This window comes from Crocodylus siamensis, chromosome 5, assembly GCF_052110815.1.
Source record: "Crocodylus siamensis isolate JL-2025a chromosome 5, ASM5211081v1, whole genome shotgun sequence".
NCBI lineage: Eukaryota > Metazoa > Chordata > Crocodylia > Crocodylidae > Crocodylus > Crocodylus siamensis.
The window spans coordinates 196,580,944-196,606,914 of record NC_143399.1 but is presented as its reverse complement, the minus strand read 5'-3'; the positions used below and the strand labels follow the sequence as shown (position 1 = coordinate 196,606,914).

The 25,971-nt window shown below is 40.9% G+C and overlaps 1 protein-coding gene across 1 annotated transcript in view; it reads left to right on the top strand.

Moving 5' to 3' along the window:
• Nucleotides 1–25,598, top strand: part of SCN5A (sodium voltage-gated channel alpha subunit 5) — a 317,379-nt gene extending 291,781 nt beyond the window's left edge. Inside the window, exons 23-28 of the mRNA XM_090047773.1 lie at nucleotides 7,847–8,128; nucleotides 14,811–14,864; nucleotides 16,774–16,911; nucleotides 18,888–18,992; nucleotides 19,463–19,733; nucleotides 20,813–25,598. Of these exons, the coding sequence (XP_089903899.1) occupies nucleotides 7,847–8,128; nucleotides 14,811–14,864; nucleotides 16,774–16,911; nucleotides 18,888–18,992; nucleotides 19,463–19,733; nucleotides 20,813–22,047 (2,085 nt within the window). The 3' untranslated portion in view covers nucleotides 22,048–25,598. The remainder of the gene's footprint in view (nucleotides 1–7,846; nucleotides 8,129–14,810; nucleotides 14,865–16,773; nucleotides 16,912–18,887; nucleotides 18,993–19,462; nucleotides 19,734–20,812) is intronic.
• Nucleotides 25,599–25,971: the final 373 nt, after the last annotated feature.

Here is a 25,971-nt window from a genome sequence, read left to right as displayed (position 1 = left end):
AGGTTAGAATTCACCTATGGTGCAAACTATAACTTCTGAGGAGAACATAGGGCATAACTTAGCACTATTTTTAAGATCTCTGGGTGTGTCTACACATGCATTTAAGTGCAACTAAATTTAATGTGTATTAAGCAATTTTTGGCATGTGTCTTCATGTGCAGACACTTGGCATTAAAGTTAGTGCCAAGTCCCTGCAGCCCTGCCATGTGCCCCTAGGGGCTGGGCAGACCTGGCACTAAAGTTAGTGCTGGGTTGTGTCTACATGTGCGTTAATATGCTTTAACTAATCACGCCTAAATTGGATACCTGCATTTGCATGAGCATGATACAATTTAGGCATGATGGCCATTTTTACATGTGCTCCCAACGTGGTACCAGGAGCTTTTAATTAGTAAGCCATGTTAATTAAAAGCTCCCATGCATGGCATGCATCGGCGGTGCAGCACATCCCCACGCTGTGAAAATGATGGCGGTGCACTTTGAACTAAAGCACATTGAACGTGTTTTAGTTCAAAGCTCAGTGCCGCCATTTTCTCAACGCGGAGGTGTGCTACGCTGCTGATACACACAATGCATGAGGCTGCCAGTGCACATCAATTTACATGTTCCAGCAGACTCGATTAATCGAGTCTGTTTTAATGTGCTGCATTTCTAGCACATTAGAGCCAGCTCCCCATAAGTGCCTGATTAGCCTCATTTTAGCATTTTTAATGCACATTGGGGGCACACATGTGTAGATGCATACCTGTAATGCATATGAAATTAGGCTAACACATCTCGTGTAGGTGCACCCTCTGGTGCAGATGTATAAATGACATGTTCTGCTTGGAGATGCAAAAATCCCTAAAATATGGCAAACAAACAGTGAAAAGATGTTAGGATACAGCTACTTTCACTCTAGGCCACAAAGTATGAAGTTCTTGTGCAATAAGTTGTTGAGCTCTTTCAAAGTTCCAGCAATCAGATGCCCACATCGCAATCCTGGTAAGACAACCCAAGAGCAGAAAGGGCCCAGAAGCTGAACTAAGACTAGAAGTAATAGAAGCATAGGGATGGAGTCGTGTGGGAGCAGCTGGCATGCTTCTCCCATGCCAGTTTTGCTCAGTGGATATATTGTTCCACAGAACTATCACTCTGGCATTTTTGAAGGCATTGATATCACTAATAAAATACAGCAAAATGTTGTCACAGTGTATTATTATCCATGTTCATGATGAGACATACAAAAGGTTCAAGGAGCTGTATTCAGATAGGTCTTCAAATCTGAACTATCCTGATTCACCTCCATTTTTTTTTCAGTGAAGCTAGATAATAAAATATTTGAAAGAGTGTTCACAAAAATGTAATAAAAGCAGCAGTGCATAGGCAAAAGCAGCCAGATCCTCAGCTGGTAGAAAGTGATGTTGCATTAGTGAAGTTAATGGAGCTCTATATATATATATATATATATATCAGCTGAGGATCTGACTCTGTGTCTCTACAAGGAAAAGATGGCGAAATACACCCAGCCCCACTGATAACTAGCCACAAAAGCTGGTGTTAACACAAAGTGGCTCCAGGAGCAAATTGTGTGAGAACTTAAATTGATTTAAACTTAACTTAATATTGGCTCATATTGGTTTTGTGCACCCAAATTAAAACAGCATATTTTAAGATGGCATGAGTGTGTACGCATGGGTTTGTATCAGCATAACTAAATTGTCTTAAAGCTTGCAACATTTTGTAGCCCAAAATATGGGGGAAATTGGGGGACTGAACTGCTGAGGAAATGGAGAAGAATTAAGGTTACTGGGCTAGTTCTGGAATAGAGTTTGGCTCGGTAGTGATGTGGCATAAAATGGGCCATTTTCTGTTACATCACTCCCAAGAGTTTGAATCCTAATGCCCCCATAATTAGAGCCACTCCATGACACAAGGGGTTTCTTTTCTGTGCACCACTGGCATAGTAGGAACATATTTAGCCCTTGTGGCTCCTCTTTTCTGAACTATTGGAGGTACTGAATGAGCTTGTAATTTATGATAAAGTGTAATTGAGAATACGTGCTACTGGAAAATCAAATCATTTTATTTTTAGTAATGTCTAACCATAATTAACATGGCTAGGGACAGTAAGACCTTTCATTATCAGGAGGTCATATGCTCCAGAACGCAAGGAAAATTACCAGCACAGAGATGGATTAAATAATGTTAATGTTGAGACAAAAGCACACAGAGGAAGAAGATGATAGGTTGAACTAGTATAATGTTTTTCATTTGATGATCTCAAAGCACTTTGCAGGACTAAGAGGGGAACAAGAAAATCGTCCTCTAGGCCTGCTAGAATATGCTTTGCTAAACTGTGCTGTGCATAGGCTTTCGAGTCCTGGCTAGACGGTGAGGTTGTGTGGGAAAGAGCAGAGGAGGTTTGAAGCCAGTGAATCAGAGAACTCAATAGATGTGTAGGGAGGGTGTCAAGCAGGTCCCACCTACACGTGAGTTTTCTGCTTGGCAGGGGACTGTCATCGCTAGACTTCAAACTTCTACCTGTTTCCAAGGCCCTTCTCTGTGACATGAAAGCCTGCTGGTACATACTCATCGGCCAAATGCCGCCTCTTCCCTCAGGATGACAACTGTAACTGTGCCCATGCATATCTTAAAAAGATCACATGTGATGACCTCTCTACCCCTGTTATAATAATAGTCCGTTTAGCCTGACTAATGATGCCAGGCAAAATTATGGTAAGGTTAATATGAGACACATCCACAAAGAATTAAAGAATGATAACAGAATTAGTCCTATTTAGAAGGATTTCAGGGAAATAAGTTTTATCAAACACATTTCATATTGTTTTATGATTGGACTTTTGACTTAGTCCCACAAGACACTCTGATTTATAAGCTAGCACTATGCAAAATCAATACAACATATCTCAAATGGATTATGAACTGGCTGATGAATCTCAAAATGTAATTGTACATGGGGGATTGCCCAGTGATAATATGTTTCTAGCAGAGTCCCTCAGCGGGGATAGCCTTGACCCAGAGCTGTTCAAAAACTTAATCAATGATCTGAAATAAATATAAAATCTTTGCTGATAAAATTTATGGATAACACAAAAATGGTGGAATAGTAAATAATAGGGATAGTTAGGGATGGTTCATTTATACAGAGTGACCTGGATCAGATAGTTATCTGGACTCAGTTGAACAAATATGCATGTTAATACATCAAGGGTGTGTCTACACAAAACTAATTTACTGTGCAGTAAAGCATCACTGTCTACACATGCATATCACTGCACAGTAAATTAGCCTACTGTGCAGTAGACTCTGTACTGTAGCGCCAGGACTTGGGGATCGCTGTATGTTTCTGGCCAGCCCCAGAGAGCTCCCCCCCAGTCCGGTCCCTGCTCAGCTCCCAGCTCCTGTGCGTGGAGCTGGTACAGGGGAAGAGAAGAAAGCTGAGCAACACCAGTGCAGGGGAGAGGCAGAAAGCTAGCCCATTCCAGCACTACTTGGCTCCCACCTCCTGGGAGGACCTGGGAAATGAGCAGTGCCAGGACTGGAGGAGTTTCCCATCCCTTCTGGCCCCCTGGTGTTGGGGCTGACTGGGAGCAAATTTGCTGTGCTGTGCTAGATGCTTATGTATAGATACCCCAGAAACAGGGCAGTTCCCTGCCAGGCCCTGACTGGGTAGGGAAACCTTGCTGGTCATGAGACTTGTCCCATGTGCACGGGGCTGAGAGAGCTTTGCAGCAGCAGCTGTCTCCAGGCCCCGTGCACATAAGGACCCTTCCCAATGTGCACGGGGCCAGGAGACAGTTGCTCCTGCAGGTGGCAGAGCTCTCCTGGCCCAGTGCTTCCTGCCAGCCCCCAGGCTACCACCCCCAGAGAGCCTGGAGCTCCCCCTGGTTGCTGCAGGGGGGTAAGCACAGGATAGGAGCAGTCCTGTATCAGATTGCTCCCTTTGGGAGCAGATTTGCTCTTAACAGGCAAGACTTACTGCACACTATTTTACTATGCATTAAGCATTTATAATATTAATAGCATATGTAGATGTACCCCAGAAGAACACAAGCTCCCAGTATGATGCAGGAGCTCAGAGGGCTAATGCAAGCCTTCAATGTATAAGCAAGGGACTTTTACTTAACAATTGAGAGGTAAGACCACCTCCTATACAACATTACTGAGGTTGGTATCGGAAGTGTAGTATTCACACTTAAAATGCGTATTGAAAACATTCAGAAAGATTGACAAAGAACTACAAGGTCCTAAAACCACCTGACAGTGAGAGATTTAAGCAGGTCCATCTATTTATGTATAATAAGTACGGATATAGGGAGACAATTTCTGATGGATACATTTTCTGAACCCAGCAGACAAAGGTATAATGTAACACAATGGCTGGAAGTTCAAACATAACAAATTAAACAGGAAATATGGCATGTGTTTCTAACAGTGAAGGTAGTTAATGGCTGGAACGACCTGCCTAACAACGTGGCAGATTCATCATCACTGGAAATTATTAAATTATATCTTTTTAAGAGATGTGCTCAAAGCTTTCCCAGAGGTTTATTGTCTGGAGAGAAAAAATACTGGGTAAAATGTTATGGCCTGTACTATACAAAAGAACAGGCTAACTAATCAGAATGCCTTTTTCTAGCCTTAAACATATGCCTGCCTAGATTTTAGCTCATGTAATAGTCCATGAAATCAGTGAAGCTATAACAGTTTACAGCAACAAAGGATCTGCTCTGCTATAAATATCAGAGGGGAAATGCTTAGGATTTAGAGCAGCTCCAGTTGGCAGCTAGCAGGATGGACAGCAAAAGTTCTGGGAAAAGAGGTCTCGGGTCTCGCCTGTAACGGAATGAACCGTTCCTTGTCATCTACCATCTCTTGTAGATGACTCTGCAATGTTACAGCTTTGAGACACAGAAGTAACGTGTTCTGCCTTTCGTGAGGTTTAAGGCTCAACTTTAACATGAATTAATGAAAAGTACTTGTCTTTACGTATTCAGCTCCTTTACCAGTTCTTCTTTGTACTGGTGTAAATCAGGAATAGCTCCATTTAAACAAATGGTACAATTACTCTGGTGTCAAATCAGTGAAAGTGGAAGGAGAATTAGACCCTTTATGAATAATTAATTCACAGAGGTGCTACATGATTTACTTTAAGTCTTGTGTCACATTTTGTTATTTACAAGCCACGGCGCATCAATCAGCAGAGGTTAAAAGGGAGCATGCATGGGTGACCATCATTTGCACCATGTTTAACTTGCATGATCGTGTCCCTGTGCACGAATGTTTGCACTGTGATTGCCCTCTCTTATAATCCTGTTTTTTTTCTCCCTCTGTCGCACTCTCTAACTGCAGTAGTTTTGGGCAGGAAGTGATGGACATTGAACAAAAGCATCAACACACGAAAAAGCCAACGAAAGCTAATATACAAGCTCTGGCAGCACTTGAGCAATCATTTGCCTCATCATTTATTTTTCATTTGGGTTTACCCAATAAATGCAAAATAAATACCTAAGCTATGCTGTAGAAGCAGCACTACATCTAAAAATGAAAACCAAGGCCCCTGGCAGTCATTAAAATGATGGTAAGATGGGATCTGATCTCCAGTCCCCAAAATCGTAGGTCCTATTGTGCCGCGTGTGTGTGGCAGGATGAGTGATTGTTGGAATCGGGGACTGATCCCAATTGCACCATTATTTTAACAGGAACCTTGCAAACCAATTGGGGTTAGTAAGGTTCCTGCCCATAAGAGCGCAGGGCTTCCCCTTGCTGGGCAGTTTAACCCTCCCCCATACCCATCAGCCCAGCCAGGCACAGACAAGCCTGACTGCTTGACTGTCTGTCATGGGAGCCACATGGCAAGGCAAACACTGTGTGAAGTTATGATGACCCTACATGGGCTCCTAGGTCAGCATCTAAAGCTGTGAGGTGCAACCCATAGCATGGCTGTCAATCAAGCCCCACCATGCAGGCTACCCTGCCACACATTCAATTTAAGGCATGATGGGAAACAGCCACAAAAATGTTCCACATATTTTGTGGGCCATTTTTGTGCCTGGTTGTTTCCTTTTTTTATGCCATGAATTCCTTGAACATGTGGTTGGCTTGCTATTTATGGTGCGATTAATAGGGGAATTGCTTCGTAAATGTAACCTCTGCCAGAGCCCTAAAAGAACAGTCATTGTAAATAGCCAATCACAAGAACAGGTGAAGCCTTTCATTGCCAAAAAAAAAAACGCCTCTTTTAGAAATGGGCAAAATGTAGTTTTGGCTTTGAAAGAGTTTCCTAATTGTGCGTTTTCTTCAATGTACCAAAATAAACTGCCACTATAAATGGGTCAGATCATTTTACTGTGCTCTTTTTTTTTCCCCATGCAGAACGACATAAATAATAATGAAGTGAATTTTATATTAGTGGCTTGTCAAAAAAATGGACACTAATATGATAGAAAACAACTCATATTTTCCATAATCGGATTTAGAACTGAATAAAATTTCATTTTTGTGGATCAATATCACTTTGTCTCATTTTCAGAAATGTAAGCAGAAAAGGGGAATGGCTTTGTGTCTGCAAAGCAGATTCTAATCTTGAAAGTATGAACAAACAAGGAGAGAAATTCCTGTTAACAGTTGGAATCTGTATAAAGGCTGTCAGGTCCTTTACATGGTTTCTGGAAAGTAGTAGCAACAGCCACAGCAGCTGTGGACATGTAAAAAGTGTACAAGCCATTAATATAGCAAGAAGAACATTACATTTTGTGGCAGGGTTTTGCTTTTATTTCTTTTTGGAAAATGTCTTTAATGGTATGCTTTGCATGCATCAAAGGCCTTCCTATTTTGTATAGTGGTGTAGAACGTTGAATAGCATGTCTATTGCTCGGTTGTCATATCAGTGTTATACCTTGATGTGCATGTTGATATTACTGAAAATGTGAGTTTGAGGTCCATATTGTGCATATTGTACATTCCCTTTGCATTGCTTGAGAACCATATTGCAAACGTTGACATTTGTTCCTATGCCAATACCGCCATGAGTATTATTTATAAGTATTTTAAATAACCAATTCCTTTCCTATGCCATGTTCTAATGCATGATTTTATACAAGTTTGCTCATCAGTCCTACCTGGAACCAATGGAAATCTTCAACAAATAAAAAGATGCAGAACTGGGTGCAGTTTATAGTGGGAGGGAAAAAGCTAGTTACATGTTAAATCTATGTTTGTTTGGGTTGTGGTATTATTTCTAGATAACATGCAGACAGGAATATTATTTTCAAGTGAAACAGCTTTGGATCAATTCTTACTTAGTTAATCAAAATGCTTCATAAAACTCCAGAAACTTCATAGAAGACCTGAGTTCAGAAGGAGATTTAAATGCTCTACTGCTTAGAAGAAAGCTTCTCTCCTTTCTTCCTGATCCATTAAACACATTGAGAATACTTGCTATAACTCAATGATTTTTGATTACCACCTAAATGCACTAGTAAGCAGGGGTGAGTTGATTAAGATACATTATCCAGTATGAAGTTGGAGGTGTCATAGTAACAGTCTATAATGGTCAGGGGTAGATTTGTTCCCTGGACTTAAGAGATCCCACCTGGCAAATCCTCTTTGCATGAGTGAAATGCTGATAGATGGTTCCTTAAAGCTACAATGGAAAAGAAGTTTAATATGTGTTACTAAATCTTTCAAAGCAGCAAAACAGATCCTCAGATCATGTTAATCTAGTTTTTGCCAGTTGAGATCTTGGCCCCATTACTTCAGTGTCCAAAACAACTCTTCAGGGATGAGTTCATGTGAGTGCCCACAATAATTGTATGTTTTTCTTTCATTTCACTTCTTTAAGGTGGTTGTGAATGCCCTGGTGGGTGCCATCCCTTCCATCATGAATGTGCTGCTCGTCTGCCTTATATTTTGGCTCATTTTTAGCATCATGGGAGTGAACCTATTTGCAGGGAAGTTTGGAAAATGCATTAACAAGACTGCGGGGGATATGCCGTTAGATTACAGAATTATTAACAACATGACCGACTGCGCAGAGTCTAATACGACTGGCACTTACTTTTGGACAAAAGTAAAAGTCAACTTTGACAATGTTGGTGCTGGTTACCTGGCTCTTCTACAGGTGGTAAGTTCTAGTTCTACGTACAACATTTTTTCTTGCTAGGTAGAAGTCCAGCAGTCAAAACCTTAATGGTATGGCCAACTCCCATTGAAATCAGCATACTGCAGGATTAAATACCAAGTTAACAGCTATGCTTTCCTTTATCTTGGCAGCAAAGCATACATTTTAGCTGATGTCAGTTATTTATATTTGAGCTGATGAAACTATCATATAGGTATTCAGAGTAGCTTTTGGTTTTATGCTGAGATCAGGAGTTTCCCAAGACAAATTTTATGCACCGCTAAAATATTGTCTCCTAGGAGGCACTCAAAACCCTAGGAAACAGGATTGCAGGGGGCTTCCAAGCTCACCAGGATCCTCTATTTGAAGTCACCTTTGTTGTTGGTTTTTGTGCTTGTAACTCAATGCAAAATTGAATCAGAGATTCCAAAAGAGAAAGTAGCTCTTTAAGAAGGAATTTGTGTCAAGATATGGTGTCTGGACTGTACCAAACCCATTTTAACTCACCAGTATTCCAGTTAGGTCCGATATGGAATATGAAAATATGACTCTCCTTTCTTTCATACCAGTGTCATCCTGGCTCCTCCTACTCCCCATTTCCAGCTGCTGAATTTCATTAATAGGCAGCATCACGGCCTCTGGGTCCAGATTCTCAACCACTGTCAATCTATGTTGCTTCACTGAAATAGAGAGCTTTGGCAACTTGTAGAAACTGAGGATGGCACCCTTTATGTCCTCTGCAAAATGCTTTATCGGTTTACTTGATGTAATTGTATGATAACAAATGGGATGGAAAGCAATCCATACGATGCAGGAGATGAAGGTGTAATTAGACGACCTCTCTATTAAAGGATGGTGCACAGTGGTGTATCTACACATGCTATTAGTGCAATGAAATAAACTTCTGCACAGTTTGCACTGGAGTCAGCTGCTCCCGGGTGCAACGTTTACTTGTGCACCCAGGCCCACAGCACTCTGAGCCAGGGCAGAGCAGCCCTGTGCTGGCAGGGGGCCTGAGGGGTCAGCCCCGGGTGGCAGTGGGGCTGGCTGGGGCCCCCTGCACTTTAGGACCCTTGTGCTCCAGCCAGTCCTATCATCGTCTACAGGTGTGTTTTAGCAGAGTAAATTACTCTGGCACAGGATAGTACTGTTCCTGACTATCCTATGGCAGAGTTAATTAATGTATTATGCCCTAATACTAGTGCACATGTAGAATGCAATGCTTTACTGCAGAGCTAATTAGTCAACTCCACAGTAAAGCGCATGTGTAAATGCCCCCAGTGTGAAGAAGCTTGACATCCCCTTAATGTCCTAACAATCCAATATATTCTGGAGTGATCATGTACAAGTTTTGCCTACAAAGCTGACAGTTTCTTGCGTGATAAACTCAATGAGTAATGTCCCAATAATTGCAGAGGCTACTGTACATTAACTGGTAGAGACCTCTGGTAGTTATTAGTAAAACAGCTATTCAGACATGAGAGCCCACACATTTTCTATTCATAATAGATTTATCTCTCTTCAAAATGAGTTAATCTAAATGAAATGTAGAGAACATATTCTGTACCATGTTAACGCTGGCATTAGAATTGATTTTGAAAAATGAAACACTTTGGGTCTCTGATTAAGGTCTGTTTTAAGGCTCTGACAATCAATGCATATTCTACGTTCAGTCTAAAATTAGTTAAAATGACACATACATTTGGAAAATTCGACCAGAAGCAAAGGGAGACATCCATTTTTCTCTATCAGACAATCAGTCATATTCACCTTTATGCTTAAGCCCCATTCATGGTGCAGCCATGGCCAGCTTACCCATAAAGGTGAAGTGTGGCAGTGTTCATGCCCTGTTATTATTCTTGTCTGGGTAGATAGGAAAAAGACTTGTTAGAGAAGCTTCTGTAAGGTTAAAACATGCCTTGTCTCCCCTTTCTATCAGTGCTGACAATACTCCTCACCTTCTTAGGCTGGTAACCTGAGCCTCATCCCTCTCAACACACTGCACATCCAGACTAAGTGTAGCTTCTTCTCAGGTAGAAGATGGCTCTAAAATAGGGAGTATCATTTACAAGGCTTCCTCCGCCTTTTTTTTTTTTTACTGTTGATAAGTGACTGAGCCCACTAGGTTGCTTCTAGCACTTTCTATCATTTGAATTTCTTATTTTTTTGAAGACTGTGCATTTTGTACCCCAGCTGACTGAAGGTTTAGTTCTCTCCATTACGCTGGCTCACCTTTCTTCTTCGAGTGCTTGTCCACATGTCCTCTGCTTCTGGGATGCCAGCAGTGTCTATTGGAGCCACACCTGTACAACAAGTTCCCTCCACCCCATTACTAGACAGTACATCGTGCCCATATGAGCAAGGCCACCTGAGCCCCAGTTCCTTCTTACTGCCTGTTGCTTCAAGACAGAACGGCAAGCAGCATCCCCACCTCTTGCCCATTTAAGACTATAAAAATGATATTTTTATGCAAAGTGATATAGCATAGATCAGTAGTTAAGGAGCTTAAGATGGACTACCTAACTAGTATGGGCACCTTGCTGGGGTCACCTGACCCCAGTTCTCTTTCCTGCTTGGTGCAGGGGGCTGGACCCAATGATCTTCCAAGGTCCCTTCCAACGTCACAATCTATTAATCTATTTCTGATCCAGAAATCTGTGGTTACAAATAGGGGATACTCTTATCTTGGCTCTTGCACTGACCAGTAGGAAAGAACTGGTGGAAAATGTGAAAAGGATGGGACACCTGGGAGAAAGTGATCGCAATGTGATCGAATTTATGAACCTGTTAGATAGAAGCAGCATAGGTGGCATCAGCTTTTCTCTCACAAAGGGCTCACAAGCCCTGAATTGGGTCTTTCTGGGAACAAAAATCATGCTAATCAGCACAGCGGTGTACATTAAATTAGTATTAGCTATAGAATAAAATGGATTGGAGACAAGCAGTAGTGAAACTGGAAGATAACAGAGTTAACACAGAAGAGGAAGAAACTCGTTGCTGCTTGTGGATGGTATCTTGCCTTTGTTCCTTAAGTCTTGTGGTGCACAGTTTTATTTTAGTTTTAAAACGCTTCTCTAAGGAGGCGTTCCAGTCAAAGTATTTTTGAAGATACAAAAATGAATCATTTCTGCCTTTAAAAAGCAGCCACTGAAAATTAATTGTGATATTCATATTGTGATGTCTATATTCTCATTTGAAAAGAAAACCTCGGAATGTAAAAATGAAATGTTTGTTTTATTTCAAGGTGCCTTTTGGTCATGCAAAGGTGAGGGGCAGTTTGCCATGGTCCACCTATCCACACCTGCCCTAATTTACCCACAGTCAAATCATGAAATACAATCGTGCTCCAAAATGTGTTTATCAGCAGATAATCTCATCGTGTGACAATTTCTGCTGAATATGGTGTTCCTCTGGATAGCTTCCAGGAAGGATAATATCACAAACACCCCCATGAAGATTTTGTCACTTCTAGATCCAGGGTATAAGTGGCTACTAATTCCAGATACGTCATGTCTTGTCCCAATGTTATGTTTCTCTCATTCCTGATATCTGCTCCTCTCTGCGGAAGTGTCTAGGGAAGCCTTCCAGAAGCCAGATGGGATTTTTAATGCTCTTATTTCTGGACATCTTGGGAAAATACAAAATCAAAGCTCTGCATTCCTGTGATATTTTTCTCAGAACAGTTCACCAATCACTGTCACCAAGTACTGCCCTGTATTTTGCTAAATGCCTTTTTATGACATGCGCTGGAATATCCAGAGATATAATGTCTAGTGAAAAGACTTCTCTTAAAAAAGGAGGAAAGTACAAGTTGAGAGCATATCAATTTCTGCTGGCACAGATGATGCAACCTCTTATTTCCTCCATCCAGCCTTTCTAAACAGAAGACTGAACTGTAAGCGTCTATAATAAAATGGGAGAGCCTTTTACAGGATTAGAAATAAAGCAGCAAAAAGGAAACTATCAGAGTAGCTGAGAGGGTTCAGCATGGCAGGGTTGAGAGCGATCAGCATGGTAGGGTTAAATATTCATTTGTTTCAATAAAATGTCACCTGACCTCTAAACTCTTTTCTGACACTCTGAACAGTCATGTATGGATAGATTTTTTTTCCCCAAGTACTGATTTTCAGGGACTGCCTATTTTAGCCTGTAGTGGAAACGTGTATGGCATTTTGAATAGTTTTATGTGAATTCATGAAAAATAAATAGGGCTGACCTCTTGAATAAAATTTGTATTGGTTAAGTAGTATTTAAAAGAGAGAATAGACTGCAAGCACTACCCAAAGGACTTAATTGAATAGCAGAGGGTATATAATGGAACTTTTCACAAAGTATTTTAGGCATACCTAGCTACACACGAAGGGCTGAATTCCCTCTGGGAGTCACGCACAAAATTCCAGTTAGCATTATCTGGAATTAGGTGCAATGAAAACTCAACCCCAAGTGTCAGCAGGAGTATTGGACATGATTCTGCCTCCTAGCATACTAGTATAAATCAGGGTAGCTCAGTGAAAGAAAACGTAGCTGATTCTTTTCTCATAACAATTATAAAATCAAAATACAGCCATTGATTTACTCCTTATTTGTATCCTTGCAACTTGAATGAGAATCTGATAAAGTGAGGGTGATTTAGAGCAGAGGCAGGTTTAAGGCTGTGTAATTTATTATCAGTCTTGGAACTGTGGAAAGCATATATTGGAAACAGAGGGCAATATTCTTGATGCAGAATACTAAAAACCACTTCTTAGCATCTTAGTAGTTGATGCTGCCACCCTTTCACACCTGAGAAATCTTTAAAAATAAAAGACTTGAACCCTGATAGAGTCTTTGGTTTAAACAGAAATGTCTTTCATATTTAAGAAACTTGGTAAGGAGCAGCAGAGGTGTCATGAAGCCCCCTTTTCCTTTTCCTTCCTCCAAGTCCTGCACCAAACTTAGCACAGAGAGATGCAGACAGTTGGGCACATTGGTATTTCTTGTGCACTTGAATTGTATGTGTGCAGAAAGGAAGAATTTCAAATTCTGGAGACTGAATTGATTTCACAGACATTAGGGCTGGAAGGAACCTCGGGAGATCATCGAGTCCAGCCCCCCGCCCCAGGCGCAGGAAGTCAGCTGGGGTCATAGGATCCCAGCAAGATAAGCATCCAAATGCTTCTTAAAAGTGTCCAGAGTAGGAGCTTGCACCACCTCTTGGGGCAGTCTTTTCCAGGCCTTGGAGGCTCAGACAGTAAAGATGTTTTTCTTTCCAGCCTAAAACGGTCCTGCAGGAGTTTGTGTCCATTGGACCTTGTCATCCCTTGGGGTGCTCTGGTGAGCAGGTGTTCCCCCAGATCCTGATGCACACCCCTTATGCACTCATAGGCTGCCACCAAGTCACCCCTGAGCCTGCGCTTCTCCAGGCTGAAGAGTCCCCTGGCTCGCAGCCTCTCTTGATAAGGCCTGTTCTCCTGCCCTCTGATCATGAGTGTGGTTCTCCAATGCACTCTTTCAAGCTTGTCCACATTCTTCCTGAATTGTGGAGCCCAGAATTGGATGCAGTACTCCAGCTGCATCCTCACCAAGGCTGAGTACACCAGGAGGATGACATCCTGGGTCTTGCTTGAGATGCATCAGTAAATGCAAGCCAGAGTTTTGTTCACTTTGCCAGCGGCAGTATCGCATTGATGGCTCATGTTCATGTTGTGGTCAGTCATAACCCCCAAGTCTCTTTCGGTCACGGTGCTAGCGAGTGTATCATTGCCGAGCCTATAAGTGTGATGCGGGGTTTTTTTCCCTGAGGTGGAGCACCTTGCATTTCTCTGTATTGAATGCCATCAGCTTTTCATCTGCCCACCTTGTAAGCCTATTGAGGTCAGGCTGGGTCACCAGCCTATCCTCAAGTGTGGACACTCTTCCCCAAAGTTTGGTGTTCTCAGCGAACTTAGCCAGTCTGCTTCTGACACCAGTCTCCAGATCGTTTATGGGGACATTAAAGAGTACAGGTCCAGGAACAAAGTCTTGGGGGGTACCACTAGTCACCAAGTGCCACGTTGATTCAGTTCTGTCAACTACCACCCTGTGGGTCCTGCCGCAGAGCCAGTTCCCCAGCCATTCGACTATGGAGTAGTCAAGGCCGCAGTTGCCCAATTTTTCCATGAGGACATCATGGAATACCAGGTAAAAGGCTTTTTTAAAGTCCAAATATATGATATCAACTTCTTCCCTTTTGTCCAGATGATATGCCACCTGGTCATAGAAGGAAATGAGATTGGTCAGGCAAGATCTACCCACAAATTTAGGCATGAATAGCTAAAGCACATTAATGCATGTGTAGATGTGTTAAGATGCATTAATGCTGCATATGGATGGACTTAGAACTAACTTTAGTCCCATGTCAGCCCATGCACTCAGCATTAATGTGCTTTATTGCATGCATGTGTAGATGAGAGCCTAAATCACCTTAATGAGCATTAAGTTAGTGTACATTAAATTTAGGCATGCCTAAATGCACATGTAGACACACCTGATGTGAACAAATACCCGTGCATACCTATGGTTTGAAAGGAAAAAGCAATTTATTAACAGTGAAGAGCCTACTTTGCATAATATTTTTCAGAAGGACACTAGAAAGTGATGATGTAACCAATTGAAATGTGCTTATATTTTTCAGAATGATGTATTCTGGGTTTTTTTTCTTTCTCAGGCAACATTTAAAGGTTGGATGGAAATTATGTATGCAGCAGTTGATTCACGAGGGGTAAGTTAATGAAACTAAATGCTTTCCTTTTGCTTCCTCCTTTCCTGTCTTAGTTGAGTTTTGCTCCAGTCAGGATGATTAGCAGCCCAAAATATTGCCACCCCCTTATTTCTTCTCTCTTCACAATGTTCCTTAACTACTCTTGCTTCTGATATAGCTTACAGGCTTTGATTTCCAGTGCTTGGTAACTTGGAGTCATCTGTGTCACCAGTCAGTCATTAGAATGAAAGACCATAATGGTGGCCCTAGTTGTGCCTGTGCAACTTGTCTTCCTTGGCAATGCACTAGGTCTAACGTAAAGAATTTTGTCCCCGTGTGTTAGTGAATGTTATCACTCAATAGAATAGTGATTCTCAACCAGGGTGGTGCAGCACCTTGGGGTGCCATGAGATCCTTCCAGGGGGGCTGCAGCCCTCAGCCCCTGTGCCAGGAGATAAGTAATTGATCCTCTTCCCACTGGGTGCCCCAGCATCCTGCAGACAAGTGGCACCCATGAGAGCAGTTGAGTGAATGTGGGGCCACAAAGCTGCACTTTTCAGCCCAGCTCATCCTTCCCACTCCTCCTATGCTCCTGGGGCAGGTAGGACAGGATGTGGGAGCATGTGTCGCTGGTCACTACTGTGAGGGTCGCTGGAAGTCAGCTATGGCAGTGGGACCCTTCAGGCCCAGAGCAGAGGCAGGGAGGGGGCAGATGGTGAAAAAGCAGGACATGGTAGGGTGACATCCTACCCCCACTACCCTGACCTGGCACTAACTAGATTCTAGTTCAGTGGCTGTCAACTGGAGTATCTCTAAAGTCCAAAAAGCTATGGTGGTTTCCTTGAGGGTAAAAACAGTCAGAACCACTGCAATAGAAGTTCAGCACTAAATGTAGTCAGTGGTAGACAAGTGAATAAGATATACAGCACCTCATCATATATCCATTGATAACTATGGTAGTTTTGCCATTGTTCTGAATAGATGTAGGTGCTGGCATATCATTTGTGTAGTGGGGGTCATACTGTTTTCAAAGTTACCTTGGAAATGTAACTAAAAGGGTATAATCATATTAAAGTATTGAAACATGGGATCGACACCCTCATCTGAAGGTGCAACACACTCGCACTGATGCCTGTCACACAAACAGGAGAGTAGGATTTGAAAGACCAGATGCAGACCTGGTATAAATAGGCTGAATGGAGCTACAGCACTTTACATTACATGTTAAAATAACTTTTGGAAATACCACATTGGTTTCTGTTCCCCACAGTGCCTGAGCCAGACAGAAAACTTAAAACCCTGGAACTGCTGGCATCAAACTTGAGACTGACTAGATCTTTCGATTTTCCATTTTTTTTTTCATTACAGGATATCAAAAGGCAGTTGCAATTAGTTCTGAGTGGTCACCATTAAGAAATTAACATTTGCCAATAGACTTCAAACAGGGATCACATTAGTTCATATTCTTAATGTAAGAAAGAAAACTTATAATTAACAATCGGTGGTTTCTAACTATCATATAGCTTTTAATACAGTGACATCTATTAGCATATAATTACACTGTGGCTCTGCCATTGATATCCAAGAGTACTTCTAGTTCGTGTAAGAAGGCGGCTAATCAGGACTTTAATTTGCTACCCTTTTGGGCTCCTACTTAATACAGTACAGTGGATGCATTCAAAAGGTGTACGTTTTGATAAGCTGCCATTAGTGTGTAATGATGGTGTTATCATAGTGACAGCACTGTAAAATGTAACAGAAATCATTGTGGCATTTTGGACACCAGAAGTGAACCTTTAATGGGGACCTAACTTTTCTATTATTTGCAACTGAATGACAGATTATTTTAACAGCAAAAATATTTTGATACATGTGATGATGGCACAATTTTTCTCCCTCTTCTTTTTATGTTTGCCTTTTGTCTGTGCAGAGTGAGGAGCAGCCCGAATGGGAAAGTAGTTTATACATGTACCTCTACTTTGTGATTTTCATCATCTTTGGGTCTTTCTTCACACTGAACCTCTTCATAGGTGTCATTATTGACAATTTCAACCAACAAAAGAAAAAGATAAGTACTATATATGCTGCACAGCCCCTTGTGATTGCTACGTCGAGTGGCACTAGGGATGGACTTATCAGCAACGGCGTAACCACTCTAGCATCTTGATTAACAGCATATCCTTAGAAACCATCTTGTATTACTTCTACAAAAACACAATTGCAGCTGCCCCTTATCTCTTCAGGATGAGAGCTCTGCAGACATGGACAGAAAGATTGTGCTCACATAAAGGAGGACTCATGTGACACAATAGTGTAACCGAGGGGGCTACCTTTGGGGGGAGGCGTGCAAAAATAGGTGCCATCACAGCCATGGGTTGATCTAGGATTTTGAAATGGTGGGGTGCTGAAGATGTAGCACATCATTATTTATAGCACAACACACATTTTTTTCCAGTTAAAGAGAAACTAGAAGCTTTACCAATGTGCTAGGGAACTCGCACTACATTTTTTAGCTTAAGATCAAAGCAAAAACAAATACAGCAACTGGACTGTGCACTAATTTGCTAAATAACATATTAAGTTTTAAAAAGCACAACAAACTAAGCCAAAAATAGTCGAGATAATCAAAAGATATTTTGTCATTAGTTCTACAGCCATTATAGTTAAATGTGCATCTCTTATTCAGATTCATAAAACAAAATCGAGTTTTCTTAATTGTCACGACAGTGCCTCCAGTACATCACTTTGGTAATTTTTACATCTGAGTTAATGTTACCACACCAGAGTTAAGGTATTTAGCTACATCTGAAAATGGTTTGCAGGCCTATCATTACAAGGAATGGCTAACAGCCAGTAAATTTGCAGAAAAAAGATTAATTTGAATAGTGGAACATCAAGCCAGTTAAAGAAGATAGAGAGCCATTAACACCTGTGGGGGTAGAAAGGAATTAGCAGATTTGGGGGAGATGATGTTAAACTATTAAAATCAGTTGACTCCCTCAGCACTGCCTGACTAAAAATGGTGCTGCCCCATCCAGGCAGCTGGTTTTAAAGTTTTGGTGGAGCAGGAATCGAAAGTGCATCCCCCTGCATCCGCCCCGGTCACAGCTGTCCTGCTACACCTCTGGTGTGAAGCAACACCTGGCCAGTAGAGCCTCAGGGAGGAATTGTGCCATAGACACATCCCTTCCTCCAGTCCTTGGTGTGCAAACGTCACCATCTTTTAGAATGACACCACCTCTTTGTCCCAACACAGCCTCCCACTCCCATTTAAATGCGCTCATGAACTCCAGGAGGGAACAGTCATTGCACTCTGCTGAGAACTGTGCTTCTGAGTAGCCTGCACGTGTAAAGCACAGGAGTGAAGTTTCCAGTAGTCTCCCTCACCCTGTTCATTCATATTGAGTCCTGTCATAAGTTGGCACTGACACAAGATGTTTACTGTGTACTAGACTAATTAGCTGTGCAGTAAACGTGTCTACACATGCACCCCTATAATGTTGGAGTAAACTAACTTACTCTGCAGCAGCACACACGTATATGTTGCCCCGGCTGGCTGGGGCATGAGGGTGCAGGGAAGCCTTCCAGCTCATCCCTTGCTAAAGCACCCACGTGCCCCAGCCAGCCCCTTCACAGCACATTGAGCTGGGGGAGCAGCCCCAGGCTGACAGGCTGACCTCCTGAGCTCCCTGCCAGCCAGGGCTGCTCTGCCCTGGATCACAGTGCTGTGGTCCTGGATCCACATAAAAATGTGTGCCTGGGAGCAATAAACAAAGCAATAAGCTCCAAAGTTTATTCAAGCACATTAATAAGCACATGTAGACATGCCCACTCATTACTCCCCACTAGCTCCCACCTTCTTCCAGATAGCTGCCTACCATACCACTCTTGTTTAGGTCCTTATTAGGCATCTGGATAAAAGCTACCAAAAAGACAGAAAAAATAAGAAATAAGGGAAGGATGAAGATTCCCAAAACTTTAGACTTGTTTCATTTTGCTGTATTTTTTTGATCAAAAAATAATAGCAATACTATCTTCCTGTACTTAGGTGGGCAAGACATCTTTATGACAGAAGAACAGAAAAAGTATTACAATGCAATGAAAAAATTGGGATCCAAAAAACCACAAAAACCCATCCCCAGGCCAGTGGTAAGACTATCTAAGGGTTTCCCTTTGAAACATATTGTCAGCGAATATTTTTTCAACACAGAATTCAATAGCCTGTCCCACATTTGTAATTATACATTGGATTTAGCCAGTGTTTCAACCAGTAAATTGTGTGTCTTGTAACTGTCACTGCATTACAGTGATGATTTGCAGCTAACATTTTTTTTGGAGTTGCCTATTGTGGCCACTATTAAATGAATTTAAGACCTCAAATCCCAATCCATAATACACAATTCTTCATAATGTGTAGACTGTCTCTATGATTGTTACCTTTCTTGTTAGACCAAAAAAAGCTTTAGCATTACATGAAAATTTAGCCAGTCTGACACCTCCTTTGCATTGATGTGAGTCTATATAAACACATTATCCTCTAGAGTCCTTTTGTGAGAGGAGTGGAATTAATTGTCATTAAGTGTTGAGTGCAATAATAATGATCTTTTACTTTATTTCAGAACAAATACCAAGGTTTTATTTTTGACATAGTCACAAAGCAAGCCTTTGATGTCACCATCATGATTCTCATCTGCCTTAACATGATCACCATGATGGTAGAAACAGATGACCAAAGTCATGAAAAAGTCCACATCCTTCATATAATCAACATGCTCTTTGTTGCTATCTTCACTGGAGAGTGCATAATTAAAATGGTGGCTTTAAGACACTATTACTTCACCAACGGCTGGAATATCTTTGACTTTGTTGTTGTGATTCTATCCATTGTGGGTAGGTAAATCTGAAAAGCAGAAAATTTGGACCAAAGCCAAACAAATAAAAGGGAGGAAATAGAGAATTGTTTGGCCAGAAGAAAATTCTTCATACGACATAGGGTGGAGGACTTCCCGTTAAGTGATGGTCATCCTCAGCTCCATAGTGGGAAACCAAATTGTAGGGTTGGGTCTTAAATAGTGACATATACATCATATAAATCATCATAATTTAGATCAGGCTGGGGGTTTTGACTTGGATGTGCCAATGCTCCTGCTGGAACCAAAGCCCGGTTCCTGACAGGAGGGTCTTGCCCCTCCACTCGAGGGCAGACTGATTGCTGTATTTGGGGGTCAGGAAGGAATTTTACCCCATGCTTAAATTAGTACCAACTCTGGGGGGGTTTTGCCTTCCTCTAGTGGGGGCCATGGCCCTCTTCTCAGGCTGTCCTGAGTGTATCTTGACAGTATTTTATGGAAGCAGGACATGAGCTGCCATGGCCTGTTTAACCTGTGACAGGTGTTAGGATGTTATATCTGTCTTGTGTCAGGGTTGATGGTAGTCTTACACAGAGTTCAGATTATGGATTGGATAGGGATGATCCAAAGGTAGGGGGGTTGGACTAGATGACCTGTGGCGGTCCCTTCCAGCCCTACTTCTCCATGATGCTCTGTGATTCTATATAGAAGTATCATTGCATAACATGAAAATAGTACGAATATCTGTGTACCTTTAGCAGCTCAGGGGAACCCATAGAGTACAGTGGAGAAGTGGCAGTTTGTCATTTGCATTAATTAATCCCAGTTCCAAACTCATAATAGCCAGCTTCCTCTTTTCCAACAAAATGTCAGTGGACATTTTATAGAACCTTTTTATAGATTCAGCGAAGAGCCTGAGAATTGAATGGGCATGTCTATCCAACCAAGCCATCACCCCTGTAGACTGTTCCCTGCAGACGGCAGCCGAGATAGCTGTTAGGAGAACAGTGTGGAGGAGCTTCTCCTGTTCTTCTTGGTAATTTAAGATGATCACTTTAAGATACACCTGGAATCACGGCTTGGGTATTAATTGGGTTTTTTTTCTTTCTTTTCTTAAAGGCACTGTCCTTTCTGACATCATTCAAAAATATTTTTTCTCTCCTACACTCTTCAGAGTCATTCGCTTGGCTCGGATTGGCCGAGTCCTAAGACTTATACGGGGAGCCAAAGGAATTAGAACTCTCCTTTTTGCCTTAATGATGTCACTTCCTGCTCTATTCAACATTGGTCTCCTGCTTTTTCTAGTCATGTTTATTTATGCCATTTTTGGCATGGCTAACTTTGCCTACGTTAAGATGGAGCATGGGATTGATGACATGTTCAACTTCCAAACCTTTGGTAACAGCATGCTCTGTCTCTTCCAAATCACAACGTCAGCTGGCTGGGATGGGCTTCTCAATCCTATTTTAAACACTGGACCACCATATTGTGATCCAAACATCTTAAATGCAAATGGTTCAAAAGGAGATTGTGGAACCCCTGCTATAGGGATTTTATTCTTTGTTACGTATATCATTATATCATTTCTCATTGTTGTAAACATGTATATAGCCATTATTTTAGAGAACTTCAGTGTGGCCACTGAGGAAAGCACAGAGCCTCTAAGCGAGGATGACTTTGATATGTTTTATGAAATCTGGGAGAAGTTTGATCCTGAAGCAACTCAGTTTATTGAGTATTCTGCACTTTCAGACTTTGCAGATGCACTGTCAGAACCTTTACGCATACCAAAACCAAACAAAATTAAGCTCATAGCAATGGACCTTCCCATGGTCAGTGGAGACAGGATCCACTGCTTGGATATTTTGTTTGCTTTTACCAAAAAGGTGCTAGGAGAATCTGGAGAGATGGATGCCCTTAAAATACAGATGGAGGAAAAGTTTATGGCTGCCAACCCTTCTAAGATTTCCTATGAACCAATCACAACCACGCTCAGGCGGAAACAAGAGGAGGTTTCTGCCATTGTGATCCAGCGGGCATATCGAAGGCATTTGTTTCTACGTTCTCTGAAACAGGCTTCATACTTATACCGTCACAGAACTTGTGATGGCAACATCATTGAAGAAGGTGCCCCCGAGAAGGAAGGTCTTATTGCCTTTATGATGAATGAAAATTATGGTAGGCCCATAGACAAATCAAACTCTGTTTCCTCAACATCTTTCCCGCCATCCTATGACAGTGTCACAAGAGCCACCAGTGACAACCTCCAGCTAAAAATGACAGACTCTAGCAAGAGTGAGGAAGCTATAGATTGTCTGTTATCTCCGGACAGAGATAAAGAATCCATTGTTTAAATATTTGTTTAGACCGCTTTAAAATACCGTTTACAGAATGTAACGCTGTAACTACACAACAATGGAAGCAGCCTTCTTATTAAACATTAGTTGCAAAAGAAACAATAGAGTTTTTACCCTTAACGATGGGAGTCAGTACATTATATAACCATTGGCCCTGCTCTTTTCAACTTTGCTCAATGTTTATATATGCACAGGAAGAGTCTGTGCAGGGTCACAGCTGTTATATCAGTGGTGTGATCATGAACATGCTAGACTGTAAAACAGTAAACACTGTGTATATCTATCCACAGATAAAGCCTGGCTGTATACATTCATTTAAGGTCTTACTTATATTAGTGTGTTTACTTATGCCAATGTATGACCTTGCATTCTAAAAAGATATATGTATATCTAAAAAGATATATATCTAAAAAGATATATCACAGCTGCTGTAGCAAACTGTAACACTTATTGTATATGTTGTGAATGGTCTTTCATAAATTTATTATATTTGATATTTTTTTACTTAAATCAAATAATCGTCTCTTTTTCCATGGAGATAGATCATCCTTACATTCTACATCATAAACTCAGAATCAAGGTAACAGGAATTGGTGAGACTCCCATCAGACATTGAGGAAAGTTGTTGCAAAGTAAAATATTGAATCAACAACATTTCAAGTGTTTATTAAAATATCACCTCCCATTTGGGACATGTAACTGCTGGTCAGCAGTAATTAAAACACTGGAGGAAGAAAGTAATGTTAAATAAAAAAAAAAAAAAGAAATGGCTTGTTCTATCTTACAGGAAATTAGACAGTAATGGATTCTGCTTGTCAAATTATTAATAAAAGCACTAATTTTTTAGTACGTTTCAAGAATTTGCTTTGCACACTGCAATCAAAGTCTCATAGTAATGGTGTATCATGTGGTAATTGGGTGGACAGGGTGCCAAAGCCCCGTCTATGCCGATAGAGTTTTGTTGAGCGAGTGGGACATTTTCCTCAGTGACACTGAGCCAAGCATGCTTGCTTGCAAGCCGTATGCATCAATATTACTCCAAAATGCTTCGACGCGGGTTGTTCAATGCAGAAAGCTTCTTGCCATGCTATCGGTGCGGTGGGAGGGGAATTGCCTAAGGGTCTGCACAAATGTTCTGAGATTTAGAATTCTTTCTATTGCTTTCTATCCTTCATTTGATTTAGAGAGTGCGCTTAGATTACTGGAGGAGGGCTAACAGTATAAAAATTAGCAATAGAAATCTCATGGATCAAGAAAGCAAGAAGATCTTTGCCGGGGAAGACAAGCAAAGAAATATTTGTAGCTGACATGTCAGTTGGCTCCAGGTCAAAGAAGGAACAGCACCAGGGTCCCATTATAAGTGCTTCAGGACATTTTTAATGGTTTGTGCTCTAAAAAAAATGATCAGCCTTTCAGTCTTGGTAGAATATGTGGAAGTGTCTGTGGAATATAAAGAGACAAGTTCGTGGTTACGGGCTTGTCCTCTATTTGAGATCTTTAAGTTCATGGTACTGGGGTTTGGTTGGCCTTTATGGAAAATCTTGGCTGAAGAGTCAGTAATAAGTCATTGCACTAAAAGGGAGAGCAGCCATGTTTTTCACCTTGGAGAAACAAATTATGAAGAATGTATTTAATGTATACCAGAGCTAACATTTAGTTACTTCCCAGCTTACAAAGGAGTCAAAATGCACATGGAGTTGTACACAAGAATTCAAGATATCCAAAAACAAGACAATGTTGCAATGAAATGTTCTTGTCACCATATGATCTATTGACAAAGTGAATCAGAATATGTTAAAAAAAATTCTGTGTATGTGTGTGAGTGTGTGTGTGTATATATGTATATATATACACATAGATATAATATAAAATAATATATAAGTCCATTATCTTCATCCAGTGAGAGGAGCATTCAATTGTGAGACTAGTCTATCGGTTAGTCCAGGTGACTTGCTGTCAGGATTCCTGGAGTCTATTCGTGGTTCTTGCTATGTGAGTTTTAGGCAAATAATTTAACCTCTCTGTGCCTCAGTTTACCCATCTATGAAATGGGGATAATAATACTTACCTACCTCACAAAGGTGTTGTAAGACTGAATGATTACAAAGTGCTATGAGGGCATGGAAGGCACTCTAATAAGTATTATTATAAATATCCTCTCTTGTCCTCTTAACCTGGTATTTACTGCATATTCCATAGGGCTTTTCCTTTGAGGATTTTGTTGCCTTTGAATTTTGTATGTAATCAGATTCTAAGTTAAGGGAACTACTCCAGATGTGTTTTTTGGAGTGAAAATGTTCTTTTTCTCCTATCCCTTACTAAATTTTGCTCAAGCCATCTCAAATTAGAGGAGCAGAGTCTATGTGTATTTATGTTGTAATTTTATTCTGATTGTACATAACGCCCATAAAGAGTATGCAAGTTTTATATTTATATGTATGTATCATATGAATTTTTTAAGAGTGGCTGGCACTCAAATGACATGATTTACTGGTAAAGATGTTTTCTTCTCTGAGAGAAATTTGGTCATTAGAAATGAGCTGCTGCCTCTAACTGCAGAAAGTTTAATCGGAAACTAGTACATGCTGAACAAAGCAACACTTACTGGCTGACAACTAGTAGGAGGATTATTTGCTTTTCAAGGTTTCAGAATAAAATGAAGAAGGAAAAATGCTAAGTGAATGGGTATTTCTCATCTTATTTTTCCATACACCAAAACCGTATCATGGAACAAAAAAATTGCTAGCTTACATGTTGCTGTGATAAGTTGATCACATTCTTTTACTGCTACTTTAATTATTTGTTACTTTACTTAGCAGATAGTATATTAAATTGTAACTTCCTAATATAATAAAAAATCACTGAAACCAAATAACGAGAGGGATGTAATAGGAAAATTAGCTGGCCATTGATAACATTACTAGTGGAGAGCTCTTCCACCAGACATATCATCCCCGAGCTAAATATCTATTTTCATTGTTGTGAGACCCTATAGTATCAATGTAATTACAAACTCTACTGTGTCCTACCCCAAAGCTGTAAAGTGAATCTGAAAGAGGGTCTTAACTGTAGCTGTTTACAGTACAACTTTCTAAAAAATAAATTGTAAATTAGTTTCCAAAGCTTTGTAAATGGAATGTTGGTTTTTCTATTGGATTTTCTATTGTTTTCTGGAACATTTCTTTAGCACTGAAGCATAATTGCTATATTTGTATTATATGCAGATCTCCCTTCAAAACTTCAGGTAACCTTATCGGCAAGTCTTTGCTAACAGAGATATCGATTGCAATATAGCAATGGTACAACCTCCCAATGTAGTGATATTGTTTAAAGCTATTGACTGGATAGATGGCGCGTACTGACTATAAGCATGATGGGCGCTGTCATTTTCTGTTGATCTGTTCAATAAAGAGTACAGCATGAATCATTCAAACTATAAAAAGAGCAAGGGAAAGATAGCCAATATCACAGGACATATGAAGCTCTTTGTACCTGGAAAAAGTCAAGTTTATTATGTTTCTTTATTAAATAAATAAGGATAACAAATATTTTCTGTGGCACATTATCTTTTTTGTTCCTGTACCAACATTGATGTGACTCCTCCAGCTCTTGTACAGCAGGCAAATTAGGCTTTGGAAGTAGAGGGCATCTAACTTCACATATATTAGGAGGTGAAGAATCAATGAAATCCACTCAAGTGGTTCTTTTATTGTAAGGCTAACTGCTACAGATTAAAGCCTTGATCCAAAGCTGGTTGTGATCAATTGAAAGAGTCCAATTAACTTAAGGAGGATTTGGATCAGACCTAAAAGCTTCTCTCTGAAATGAGTAATGTACAGGACCAATTTGGCATGACTAGTTCTGCCTTTCCCTCCCAGTAGACTTGGGGGGGAATGGGAGCTGCTGTTAACCAGGCATCAA